Below are 14,972 nucleotides of genomic sequence, written 5' to 3' on the forward strand. Positions count from 1 at the left end.
AGCTTGGAAAATTTTCTAGAAGATCAATCTTAATTTTCTGATCCAGCCTCCTCAAGTGCCTGATTAAGTTATGAATAGTTAAAGAGGATGATCATTCTGGGTTCAAGACTGAAGCAAGACATAGTCGATTAAGAACGATTAATGCTAGCTTTAACAATTAGTAATGCATTAGCATATTGATGCTGAATGAGTAAAATCATTTGTCTCCTGTATGGGGTGGATGTCAAAGTACTTCGAATAGCAAAATTGAAAAGAAAAATGAATCTAACCATGAAATTCTAGAAAAAGGTGATTGTAAATTTCGGGGAAGAAGACTCGATGAAGTTCAGAATTCAAAGCTGTCACTTCCTCTGTTAAGTTTGGTCGTGCACTTGGGGATTTAAAAAGTGGACTGGTCTACTAGGAATCTTCTTACCCCAAACAAAAATAAAGGGCTAATTAGAAAAGCCAAAAAGGAAGGACAATTCCTCTTTTCACTTGTTAGCATGAATTGACACCACACGGCCAACGGCCTTCGCTAGTCAAATCAAGCATTCCCCTCTTGTTTTCTTAGTGATTGGATAGATGATTGATTATTTGGATGGCTTGGCCATTTGTTTAGGTAGATGAAATCTTGGAACGTAATGGGAAACATTCATGATTCAATAATCAATTAATCACAGATCATTGACTAGCGCTAATAACTTCATCAAAAATATACACTAATTAATATAGAATAAGACAATTCTTACCAATTTGATTAACATTAGCCTCCATCAGTTTTACATATATACGACTAACTCCTAATCCTAGGCACTTTACTCGAAAATACGCAGAGACCCCAAAATTGTTCAACAACTATTTTCTTGAGTAAATTAAAATTAGGTGGCATGCATTTATACCGGTGAGTGAGTAGTATATATACTATCAGTGTATATAAGATAAACATATTTTTTATTTTCAATTAGAACGCAGAACGTGTTAAATGTTTATGTTGGCAAAAATTTTTAAATATATTCTACATTTGCCGGTAGATATTGCTCAAACAAAAACTCAAATGAATTTAGTCTTCCTCTTCTCTCTTCGAGCTGCACATATAAGTGATGTAAAAGTTGGTCAAATTGTAGCTTAAACAAATGAAACATTTGTTAGTTCACCAACAACTATGGATGGTAAGTGGAGTTTAAACTTTCATTTCCAACCTTTTATGGTCCTTATCCATTAGGCAGAGAATGCTATTTTCACACGGCAGTATATTGGTATTGCTGGACTGCCAGAGCCTTCTAGCCTCTTCAACACACGAATGACAACAAACAACGGAACAAGATATACAATAATGTTACTCATGGAGTCAAAAGATACGGCCACTTTCGAGAGTGATAATTCAACTGTTGCATCTAAATTGACAACTTTTGGAATGTCAATTTGACCCAAGATTTATCAATGCTTCATTTCCCATTTAGAACCAGACTTGTTCTAGGCATATTTCAATGTTTTCAATGCTGTATATATAAACAACAACTTAGAATCCTAGTGCTTCAACCAAGAAAGAGGAAGAAAATTGGTTTGGTTCTACAAATATCGATCCTAGACTGCTATCCTTGTAGAGGGTTCATGGAAGGGTGGAGTATAAGTGCATCTTATTTTGCTTTTGGTGGGCTGATTTTCTTCAATTTTATGGTGTTTTCTTTGATGATTGTATGCTGCTCTAGACGATTTCTGTCGAGTAATTTGTCGAACGATGATAATCGTCAAGCAGAAGAGAAGCCTCAGGAGCAATTGCCGGTGAGTAATGCAGATGAGGCTCGTGCTGAGCAGATTGTTGTGATCATGGCTGGAGACCAGACCCCGAGTTTCATTGCAATGCCAGCACCTTCACCACGTCCAGGTTCTCCAGAAGAACAAGTATGACTTTTTCTGAGCAGGGAATTCAGATTTTTTGTGTATAGAACCTGGAATTGTTCAAATGTTTAGGCTGCTCGGGAAGAAGAAGGAAGAAGCTGCCTAATTCCAGTTGCTTATTATTCCATTATACATCATTTGGCCTCATCTTCATCAGACAAAATCAATAACAAAAGCCATCTGAACTTCACTTGAGAGGCCTAGAATTTATGTTCACCTGGACCACGGTCCTTTATGATTTGTTTGGTCTTTGAATAGAAGCTTTGATTCGTTCAAGTGTTATAAATATATAGTGATTTTTTGTTTCTTTATTTATTTATTTTTTTTGTTGATGGAATTGTAAATGATTTTGAGATGGAAATGACTCGAAAAGTAAACTAGACTTTGGACGGATCATCAATTTGTGTAGTAGATGAATGTTAATGTTCCATCTTTAGCTAAACAGCAAATGACCTGAGTCCTTTCTCGACCGTTTTGCTAACGACAAAATAGTCCTTTAACTTTATTTTTAGTCAATTTAATTCTTCGACTACAAATTTATGGCCTTTTTTTTTTTTTTCTAAAGGACAAATCTAGAGTTGAAATATTCTTATGGTTAGGGGAGAAATGAGTTGGGTAGTTCGAGGAAGGGAGTATGATTAAAGGTCTCGAGTTCTACTTCTCCCATTTAAACAAATATATATATATATATATATATCTCTCTCTCTCTTATGGTTTCTTTCCTTTGGGTTCAAGTTGGGAGAGGGGGGTGGTAGGGGACGTGATAATTATAAATCCCATCATTAATTGTATTAAAACCTTTTGGATTAATACACTTACAGTATGTACACTATTATCATTAAATATATGATAATTAATCTGAATTTGAATTTAAAATTCAAATCTTACATATGTGTTATATATCTAATAGTGTATACACTATCAATCAGTGTATATATGATTAACTCAATGTTTTTTTTTTACTCTAATGATATTGCAGTAGTAGAGCAGTTCATACTTCATAGGCCTTAGATCTAAGGATAAGGGGAAAAAAATTGTAGAGTGAAGGGACAATTTAAAAGGGGAAAAAAAACACACAGCACACACACAAAGTGAGCACCATCTCAACTTCACTTGCGAGTTGCTAGGCCCAGAATTTCTGTGCAATGATCCACCCACGCCCTGGTCCGAGGTCTTGTATGTTTGCTTGGTCCGACCGTCTTAGAGGAGGACTGGAGCGTGGTAACAGGCCCAACTTTCTTCCTTGAACCCTTTGACCAAATGGGTTCTATATTTTCAGTTGATGAAATGAATGCAGTTGTACGAGGCGTTTGTCTCTCAAGTCTCTTCTTTTTTCTCTCTTTTTTTTAAAGATTTAAAATTTCTCTTGAATCCAAAAAAGATAAAAATAAAAAAAAAGAACAAGAAGAAATTAAGAATTTCATTAGTTAGTTATCCCCAATTTATTCTGGCCAATGACCTTTCACTCTTAGGAATACAAAATTTATTCCCTCCAAAATTTTAGGTCGTTAATAAATTGCAATTTGCAAAGAGCAAAGCAAATCCAATCATAAAGACCAGGGGAGAAGCCTGCGCAATACGCAGGAGTGAGTACTTGTATTATAATTGTTAAGTATCGTGAGATTATGAAATATAGGTAAGAAAATGAGAAAGTATAGTGATTTTTAAATGCAGAAATAGAATCAAATACACTAATTTGTTTAAGGGGAGAAATGTAAAAGTAACCAAATGGTCATTTACTCACATAATCATAAGTTAATCGGAATTTTTACAAAATTTACTGTGAAAACATTTGTCAAAAAAAAATTGAATCACTTTCATCCTTGCAATTGTAATGATTAGAAACAAAAGCAAACAACTAATTGTAAATCCTTTGTTCTAAGATTGAACTATTTCAGATTGTAAATTATTTCTCCTAAAGTAATCAACAAACAGGAGCCCCTAGCCATAAAACTATCATACGCTTAGATATTTAGGAATGTTTGATGTGTTTTTGTTAATTAGTGCATGTTTAATTATATTTCCCCTTATCGCAGCTAAAACATGTTTCACTACACATCTCTTATTTACCATAGTCATTTCCCGAGTTCCATAAGTCATACTAATCGAAGCAAAGGTTGTGCTAATCTAATGAACAAAATTTTTATAAAACACGCAACTAATAGACGGACAAGCATTCCAATAAATTCAAAAACAAAAGGTGCTGATAAACTACTCAACAAATCTTTAATCCCAACAAAATAGAAACTATTTGTTCCATGTAAAAAATATTCAGAAATTTTACAAACATTAATTCACGTCCAATTAACTCTCCACAATAAACATGTACTAATTGAGAATGAAGATTGAGACTTTACCTTGAGTACAAAAAGTTCTGTAAAGCAGATAACTTTTTCTCACCCTTCAACCACCAACAATCATAGGAATCAAAGTTTAAGAACACATTTAACAGATGTAAAAAGGCACAAAAACAATCTATTGCATCACAAAATATTCAAATTCATAGCCTAACTAATAAGAGCAAATTGTAGAAAAGAATCCACGATACCTATTGAACCAACTGAAGCAAAAAAAAAAAAAGCACAGAAACGGACAGTGGAAATAGAACTACCCGACCCAACGCCTGAAGAAAGCATGTGAAGAAGTCGAAACAGAGAGGCATTGACTGGAGCAATTTTTGTATATTGTCTCATTCATAGTAGCCTAATATATACACGTATAGCAGCACAAAGGTGGGAAAGTTACACCAGAAATAGGAACCTACACTAGACAGAGTTCTATATGTAATCAACAGCTAGAGTTCTACCTTCTATCTAGTATCAGTTGGTGGAGGATGAGGATTCTTATTATGCCCCCGCAAGATGGACGGCGGTGAAGCAAGTCCTGTCTTGAGTTTCATGGAATCAAATTGACAGCGAGCAAGAGGTTTGGTGAGAACATCAGCGAGTTGATCAGAGGCAGATACGTGGGACACACGTAGCAGACCATTTTGAACTTGGTCTCGAATGAAATGATAGTCAATGGCCACATGTTTCATGTGCGAGTGAAAGACCGGATTGGAGCATAGAGTCGTGGGACCAATATTATCACAATAAATGACTGGTTGATACGGAAGAGTGACACCGTGCTCGCTAAGAAGAGAGCAAATCCAACGAAGTTCAGCAGCAACGGAGGCCACTGATCGATATTCTGCCTCAGTGGAGGAGCGAGCCACAGCCCGTTGTTTCTTGGAGCTCCAAGAGATAGGATTATGACCGAAATAAATAACGTAGGCACTTGTAGAGGTGAAGTCATCTTTGTTACACGCCCAATCAGCATCAGAGAAGCCATGTAATGCCAAAGGGGAGGTACAACGAAGGGTGATGCCGTGGTCCAAGGTGCCACATAAATACCGAAGAAGGCGTTTGAGGGCAGTCCAATGATCAGTTGTCAGGCGGTGCAGAAATTGAGAGAGCTTGTTCATCGTATAAGCGATGTCAGGTTGAGTGAGGGAGAGATACTGAAGACTACCAACGACCCTGTGATACTCAGTGGGATCAGATAGAATGGTTCCAGAGTGTAGAGTGAGAGGCGGATGTGTTGCCAAAGGCGTAGAGGCAGGCTTTGCTTCAGTCATCTTGGTGCGATGAAGGAGATCAGCAATATATTTGCGTTGACTGAGGAAGAGACCACCTGAGTAAGACAGAACTTCAACACCAAGGAAGTATGACCATGGTTCAAAGTTGCGGTCCCGGTCGCGGTCGCGGCCCAGAACGTTCCACATCGGTCTCGGCATATCGGTCGCGGTCTCGGTGAGACGCAAATTTTAAAGTATTTAATATTTTAAAAATTGTTAATAATATAAAAAAAGTATGCTAAACAAAAATAATAAAAAATAGCAAAAGAAATGGCCGAGTCAATCCGTCGCGGTGTAACTCGGCCGATTTCTCGTTTTGACTCGGGATAACTCGGAGTGACTCGGTGTGACTCGGCCGAGTCAATCCGTCGCGGTGACGTCTCGGCCGATTTCTCGGCGAGTCAAGTATCTCGGTATCGTTTCGTCACGGTATCGTATCGGTAGGGGCCGAGACGGTGACGACTCGGCCGAGTCGTCTCGGTCTCGGCCGAGACTTCGAACCATGAGTATGACAAGGGACCAAGGTCCTTGAGGGAGAACCGATGAGACAGCTGCTCAATTAAGGTTTGCACAGCCTGAGAGTTGTCGCCGGTGATAATGATGTCGTCAACATAGACCAGGAGATAAAGGACAATGCCGTGACTGGAGAAGATGAACAATGAGGGGTCGGCTGCAGAGTTAGTAAAGCCAGAGGACAGAAGAAATGTGCGCAGCTTGTGACACCAGGCACGGGGTGCCTGTTTGAGACCATAAATGGCCTTGCGCAGCTTACAAACGTGATAAGGATGATCACGATCAACGACCCTGGAGGTTGGGACATGAACACATCCTCAGTGAGACTGCCTTGAAGGAAGGCATTGTTGACATCAAGTTGTTTGAGTAACCAACCTTGACTAACCGCAAGACTAAGGACTAGACGAACGGTAGTAGGCTTAATGACAGGACTGAAGGTTTCGGAGTAGTCAACACCCGGACGTTGGTGAAAGCCTTTGGCGACCAACCGAGCTTTGTACCTGTCCACTGAACCATCAGGTCTATATTTAGTGCGAAAAACCCATTTGCAGCCAACCACATTGTGATCAGGGACGGGAGGGGACGAGTTGCCAAGTTCCATTTCGAAGGAGAGCATCAAACTCCTCAAACATAGCCTGTCTCTACTTGGGTTCCTTCAAAGCTTGAGTGATGGTGGTGGGTTGGAGCTTAACCGAGAGATTAAGTTTGTGAACTGGTTTATGGATGCTAATTTTGGAACGGGTAACAATGACACGGGGAGAGACTGGTTGGGGAGCTACTGAAGAGGAAATGGGTTGTGTAGGGGATGCGGGGCTAGTAGCAGAAGTTGTAATTGTTGAGGTGGGCAGCGAGAGGTTGGAAGTGTGAGGCTAATTCCCGAAGGTTGGTGGGGGGTGGTGATTCTTAGCAGCATGAAACCCAACCCCATGAGCCAACATTTTTTAATATCCAAGTGCGCCCCATGATTGTCAGGAAGCTCAAGAGTATTGCAGTGTTTCTTGTAACGGAATGACAATCATTACTCATCCATTATCTATTCATCGTTGGTTAAAGATCTATTAATTAGTGTTTTCAATAAACCATACTCTTCACATCCGTTGCAATCCTCATCAGTTACTTGCAGAGCAAGGATCCAACAAGAGTTCTTGCCAAGAGTGCCATTTTTTGAAACGACTAATCAAAGCTCCATTACTCTGTTGAATGGCATGAAAACCCTTTCAAACACAACTCTCTCGCTAATTAGAGTTCTTTGCATTCCTCATTGAAAGACAATTCCCATTCTTTCCATCTAGCTCTTCCTGCAAGTTCTCAAAAGACATTTTCCCCACTCTTTTGTCATAATAACATTTCCCTCCATCTTAATGTCTTTTCCCCTATTTGTATTGATTAATTATGGCTCTTCTACCATGTCCCGACCAGTCTTCCTCGCCCACATTTAAAAAGGGTATTATCAACATAACATACCAATGCACGCATGATCAAACTGTACCCAGCGCTTAATCATTTGTATTATACTTTTTCTCTTCCATATTTATCTTTTCAGATGTCATCAGATGAAGTTTTTCCAAAAAAAAAAAAAAACAGCTGCAAAATGCTTTTTATACATGTATAGGATTCCTCATTATTTTACTAATATCTTTCTCCCAAGCAATCAATATTCGATTAAGCTTTCGGAAAAAAAAAGACCAAATCCAGTAAGTACAACGAATTTCTCACACGGGGCATCTTTAGTTCGATAGCAGATTCCAACGACACTAACTTCTTTTATATATTTATTTTTGGTACTTCACCTTCAAAGTACTCCCAAATCGCCTTCATAGTCTGTTTTTCAAGGAGAGAATATTCTATTCCTCTGCAGTATCGGATCGTGTATATAGATCTCAAGCAATTGAGGGATTCTCTTTTTTTTTTTTTTTTTTTTTTTTGTGGAAAAGGAATTTAGCTAATGCTTATCCTATAAGCGACATACTAGATGTTGGCCCATCGTCCTGTTCCTGTGTCGTGCATGTATTTTGAGTGGTAAGGGATCTAGTGTTACAATTCGTCCACTATTTTTTGTTTCAACATTATTTAAATCGTCTTCACAAACATCCTTTTTTTTTTATCTTTTTTTTTTAAAAATTTATTCTAACACTACTAATAGGTAAAATACATATATTATTATTTAGTCTGTTATCTTTTTTTTTTATCTACCTTGTAAGTAATTGTTAGAACTTGAAGAGGGACAAGAAAAGAGAATTAAACTGAGCTGTTCAAGAAAGATGTACAACAATTTAGTAAATATTAAGATAGAAAATATTACAGAAAGTGAGAAAAAAGATCCTTTAATTTACGACCGTCGCCTCTTTTTCGAGTTATCCCCCTGATGCGTTAAATCCATGCGCTTTCTATGCAAACCATAATAGCTAATACTACATCACCAGCCCAAAGTTTCTATAAAACTATGGGACTTGAATTCACCAGAAATTAAATTATCTCAACGAGTCCCCACAATTCACAACATCACTTTTATAAGGATTTTTCCAATGGTGTTAGCGGACACTTGTTGGTTCATTGATCATAATTATTGCAATTCCTACATTTACATTTTTCTTAAAATTAATTATACTTTTATAAATACTGATACCTGAAATCGTTCTTAACGGGTGTTTATCGAGCCAAACTTACACCTGAAATTCCAATGGTGCTGGTGGACACTTTGTTGGCTAGCCAAACCACTTTTATTTTTTTTTTCAACAAACGACAATATCGGTATGTATATATATATATTAACACTTGAAAATTCAAGAATTAATTACAAAAAATATATATTAACACTTGAAAATACAATAGTTAATTATAAAATATTAATGAAGTATACCTTTTAATGGTTTTTATTTTTATGCTAAGTAGTAAGCGTTGTGACTACTGCATAAGATACAATTCCAGCGAATTGAAAGTCTCTGTTTTGCCTCCATTCTATATCTTTTTTTTTCTCCTACAACAAGTCCTTGCTAGATTATATATATATATATATATATATATAAAAGCAGGAGAAGAGTGGGTTTAAGAAGTGAGGAGGAAGAAAATGATGAAAATTCCTCCACTTGCGCGAGGTCATAGTATTTGTAAACTATCATTAGTTCAATTTATCGTTACAATATCAGTATTCTGCATTATATTGAATGGAACACCAATTGATTCAATCAAAGGGAGATTTGAGTTCTACTTTTTCTAATTAAAAAAAAAAAGAACAAAAGAGATTCTTAGATGACAATGATTGTTTATGGCAAAGGCAAACTCCTTACGTCCCACAGTAATGTCCCGGTTTCCCTAGTTTGGATGCCACCTACCTGATAGTAAAAGGAAAGAAGGTGAAGCAGAGGGACCGATTTTGATTACGTTAATATTCATGCTTAGCACTAATTGCCACTAATGGGGTTGCTTTTATTAAAGAATCCATACATAGGCACAAATGCATCATGGACAATCGAATCGCACTTGTGGGTTGTGGAGGACAAATTCAGATTCGAACATTCAATCATAGTCACAGATACTAAACAAATAGAATCAAATCATTTCTTATCCATTTACAGTCCTTTTTCTCATCTAAGTGATTCAATTTTCTCAGCAGTCTATAAATTACAAGAGTCGTCTATAAAGCTCTCTAAGTGATACAAAATCCATAGTATAAAGTACTGATCCAGGCAAGCTAATTAAACAAGCCATTCAGATACTAGGTTCTATGGCCAAGCCAAGTTTTTGGCAATGGAATTCTCCAGTTCCATATGTCTACTGCTTTTTTGCCTTCCTCTTGGTGCTCCTTGCCTGTGCTTTAGTCATTCTGTTCTGCTCTCATGAAACTCCATCTTCCTCAGAATCCAAAAGTGATGCAGAAGAAAAGGAAACAAGAAACTTGAGCGCTGTAGATCCAGAGATGATCACAGTATTAGTAGTCTTGCCAGGACATGCCAATCCCATGTACGTAGCAAAGCCCCTGGCTTCTAGTACTGCTGCTTCTGCAGCTAACCACCTGTAAATCATGTATAGCTTTTTAGCTTTGAAGATGGATGTTTGACTGTAAATTTGGAACGTTTTCACCATGTTTGTATTGCAATACAAAGAATCTGACCAAATTTTCCACGGCTTTTCAAACAGTAGCATCGGGATTTTCAATCGTGATTCATGAATGTCAAGAAATCTATCATGTCATATCTAAGATGTTTGCACTTTCCAGCATGCTTGTCTTAAAATCCATCTGCATTTTTCATTCTATATATGTCTTCTAATCTAAGTGGATAAATAGTACAGGTACTTTACTAAGTCAGGATTTACAACTGGCATCGATCATTTCACACTGTGTTTCTAAAGATTTTTATAGCATCTGAGGTTTTTTTTTTCTTTTTCTTTGAAGATCAATCAAGATCTTATCCATTGTTGCAGCTTGATTAATCTTTTCTGCAGTGATAATGTATAAAGAATTCGAATTCGATACATACCTGATGCCACTTCATATTGGCTTGTGTTATAGTATAAGATTATTTTTGCATTGATACATTGTTGCAGTCTGATTAATCTTTTCTGCATTGATAATGTATAAAGAATTCGAATTCGATACATATCCGATGCCACTTCATATTGGCTCGTGTTGGTAGTATAAGATTATTTTGACTCTTGGATGTAGGAGGAAAAAGTGTAAAAATATAAGAAGTAGGAGGTACAGGACTTTTTTTTTTTTATCATCACAGGGAGTATCCCTTGTGGACTAATCTCCCTTCGTTTGTGCACCCGCCTCCCAAGATACACAAGATAGTAGAAGAAATCGAACCACAATCACATGGTGCAGGAACCTAATGAGGCAACCCAACACCAGCCGAGCCGACCCCTGAGGGACGGGTACAAGACTTTTCTTAGGACAGCGAAATTTTACTTGGTTTCATTGAATTTGATTGAGCCATCGTCAGGAGTAACAATTGTGGTTTGCTAATTCAATTTAACCTCTTCTTTTGCATGTTCATTTTCACACATTTCCTTTACCAATCTTTCTCCTCAATACTGTAGCTCGGCTCCAATCCTGTTGCTATTCGGGCACTGAACTACTGTTATATCTAATGGTTGTCGTGGTCAACAAAAAACTGTACTCAACAGCGAGTGGCACTTACCACTAGGCCCAACATCCCATGATTGAAATATTAAAAGAGAGCATGACTATTAATTATCCAATTATTTCATGTAAATCACGCAGTATTAAGTCAAGTAATTGAGAATTGGATATTTTTGCTTAAAAAATACAATTTCCATGCATCATTATTTCTTTTTTATACTTCTTCTTTTCAATTCATTTGGAAAGAAGAAAAAGAAGAAGAAGAAGAAGAAGAAAACGTCTGGTTCAGTAATAACATTTTGTCATCAAATGCCTAAACTATAACAAAACCTTCAGAAAGCACCTGCAATAGTCTTTCTTGAACAGGAAGAGTTTTGTTTTGGGGGGGGGGGGGGGTGCGGGTTTGGTATATACAGAAGGGACAAGACAATTAACGGGGAAAAAAAGGTGTGTGTGACATCAGGTTTGTGAGGACAGATCGAAACAATTTCAGCCATGGCAGCAGCATACAATAGGAAAATTCATGGCAACATAGGAAACTAATTGATTTGAACAAATATGGAAAGAGAAAGCAACAACTCCTACTGAGACAAAGAGAATTCAATCATATCCCAATTTGACTAAATTTTACTATTATCATATTATTCCTTTTAGGAACTATGCAATGTGCACCACATTCTTAATTCAGATCAGCAATCCTAAATGTGAAAATCGTCAATTACTAGATCTTTCCAGCTTTCTGATGATTTTTGTTCTTTTTGATTAAGAAACATTTGCTTGTTCACATGGAGCCCAAGACAAGTGCAAGTCAAGATACGATCCACCAAAAGGACAACCAACAAGAGTAACACAGTGGCCTTACTTGTCCGGTATTGCAATTGATCAATAAGCCACAACAGAACAAATGGACGTGGGGAACAACTAAAAAGGGGTTGGGAACAGTGTATGTCCCATGCCATTTGGGGTTCTTTCTTAAGTCTCTTTTGTTCCTTCACTTGAAGCTATATCCGGACCCATGAGATGAGATGTCCCAAGAAAATGAAAGCTCTCCAATTTTTAACATGCATAAAATACAAATGACTGTTGCCACTTCATGTCAATGCCTGCAGCTTTGAGATCATCACCTGTACAATGTTATTTCGATCAAGTTTCTTGGTGCACCAATTTCAAGCATACTTATTACTATAAAAAACGATTTGATTTCTGACACTGTTCTAATACTTCAACTTACTGCTTTAGACAAAGAAGATTATTGGACTTTATCTCCAGAAGGATGAATTCGACATTTTGAATCAAAGTCTTGAAATGAAATTTTTGGTATTGCAGGCTTTATCTTGAGAATGGTAACTTGAACCGCTTGCATCAATATGTACTTCCTTTAAAATTGTGGGAAATTTTCTAGCACAGTAGGATTAAATCTACACAAATACTCCCCAGGCATTAAAGATCCCTAAAAAGTGCCTAGCATGTGAGCAACAAGGCATGATACTTGGGAAAATGACAGGAATTTCGGAAAGGATGAATGCAATAAATGAAGCAGAATATGTTTTACTTTGAATGCTAAAGTAGCCTGACCACATAATGGGCAACTATTCTGGATACACGAATTACCTAACAACCGAACGAGACTCGTACATTTACACCGTCCAAAGCCTTGCATTCTCCCTTTATTTTAAAAGCGCAAGAAACATGTAGTATGTGGTTTATGAGCAGACCCCCTAAAGGCTAAAGCAAAGAAAGTTGAGAATTAAGAATCCTCTGGGTATATCCTGATCTAGGTATAACTGCAGTTTGGTTCTTTCTTACGTATTACTCCCTCTCAAAGTAGAAAAGCTGCATCCTTATTTATTTCATGGCGTTATGTTTTATTTGACATGACACAGAAGTGATGTACCCAGTAAAATTAATGAGGAAGGCGATAAAGAAAGAAGAAGTTGTTTCTCTCTAACCCACATTAAAACCAAGGGCACAACTCACATATTCTCTCAGTTGCACGTAGGGCTATAGGCATCTGTGTATTTGCATTTAAGACTAGCTTTTCATTGATGGCATGACCAGAGTAGTAAAAGTTGCATGTTCTCTTCTCTTGGTTAGAGGAAAAATCAAAAACATGTCCTTTCAAATTCAAGGAGACTTGGCTTGAGCGGTGTTTTTATGCTTTTTGTATGACACATCTCTCTTTCTTTTGGCAGCTTCTAGCTGTACTGGTGATGTAAAGTCAGGAAAAATAATTAATTGGCTATTTAGATATCCAGGTGGTGAAATTTAATCCAGCTAATAAAAGAGAATAAAATAAATAGTCGGTTGTGTTGCTTTCAAAAGTATAAGAGAGGCATGTCTGTTGTTCATGATAGAGCTGTATTGGTCAGACAGGAGAAAGCACATGTGGTTTTCACAGGTGTTTTAGTTTAGTTCTTACGCTGATCACCACCTTGTATCTCTAAAACACTACTGTTTCTTGGTTGTTCTTCCAACCTTTCTTTTAGCCCTCAAAATGGATTCTTCCCTAGTTTTTGGAGGTGCAGAAGAATGCCACAGCAGTGAATCCGGGTGGACTATGTACATTGGCTCACCTGTGCAAGGTGAGGAGGATGATGATATTGATCCAAGTGGCTATGATGCTCATGGAGAATTTGATGGTTTAGCTGAAGAAAATCATAAAGCTAATCATCATGATGCAAATAGTGATGATTCTATGGCCTCTGATGCTTCTTCTGGTCCCAGTCATCGAGAGCAACCGTGGACGGCTGGTCGCGGAATAACTGAATACTACAAGGGGCATGACGCCAATGTTGATGGAAAACATTGCTCCAGCCACAAAAGCAAGAAGGCGGGAGTCAAGAAGAATAGGCATGAGAAGAAGAATAAAGAGAAGGATGAGGCTGAAGTTGCTGCAAAGGGAGTCAAGTATTTTACACAAGGTAGTAAGGTGAGGAAAAATCTAGGATGTGGGAAAAGAAACTAAATGAACTGAAATCTCCATATCCTTCTTGCTGTGTCAGCCATCAATAGCAGAAGTTATTTTGAAGCCTGTAGAAATTAGAATCCTGGCATGAGCTTAAAATGTTTCCAATTAGATATGTTAGCAATTTTTGTACTTTGGCCATGCGATAAATATATTAATTTTTAGCACATGCACAAGTGCATGATTTTAAGTAAAGTATTCCATTATTATGCTTGAGAACAAGACACAAGCATAAGCTATTTGCATGTACTTGAGCAGGCGGGGGAAATGAGAATCTGATTGGAAAATCTCAGAATATTATTGTTTGTATGCTTAGAGCATCTCAAATAAGATTTCTTAATCGTATGATTTATTTTGTCTATGGTTCTCATGGTTGTATATGATTAATGCAGACATTAGAAACGATTAGTCAACATCAGCTGTAAAAAGTTATTTTAAGTTAAAAAAACAACAGGTTGTTGATAAATTCCATCCATGTAAGTTTGAACTTTGAACAGGCATAAACTGAAAAGCATCTACAGGTGTAGCCTCCACAACATCAAATTTTGTGTAATCATATGTCTGTGTGCTTGAGGGTGTTTCTTTTGCTTGGACAGAATGACCAGATCGATGAGAGAAAAGGAAGATATGCAATTCTATGATTTGCTCTCCAACAAATCTAGAGAAAGAATGTTTGGAAGACATCCTCTAAATAAATTTTAAGCCAAAAGACATCAGCTAATTAAAGGTTAACTCGAAATTCTTGAACGTTTCTTTTCTTGTCAGCAAATGATAATCCTTCCGTTGATCAGCAAGATAACAAAGGTGGTCAACCTCTAAAGGAGAGATCTAAGATCAAGGAAAGAAAGCAATACAATTCCTAACTCCGCAAACATCTCAGATCAATCCCTTATTCCCGCATCAATTCCCAGTTA

The 14,972-nt window shown here is 37.3% G+C and overlaps 1 protein-coding gene across 1 annotated transcript; it reads left to right on the forward strand.

Moving 5' to 3' along the window:
* Positions 1–13,587: 13,587 nt before the first annotated feature.
* LOC113768890 lies at positions 13,588–14,149 on the forward strand. Its single transcript, XM_027313398.1, has 2 exons — positions 13,588–14,022; positions 14,096–14,149. Exons 1-2 carry the CDS (start codon positions 13,588–13,590, stop codon positions 14,147–14,149), a joined length of 489 nt encoding a protein of 162 aa, XP_027169199.1.
* Positions 14,150–14,972: the final 823 nt, after the last annotated feature.

Source organism: Coffea eugenioides, chromosome 4 (assembly GCF_003713205.1).
Source record: "Coffea eugenioides isolate CCC68of chromosome 4, Ceug_1.0, whole genome shotgun sequence".
NCBI lineage: Eukaryota > Viridiplantae > Streptophyta > Magnoliopsida > Gentianales > Rubiaceae > Coffea > Coffea eugenioides.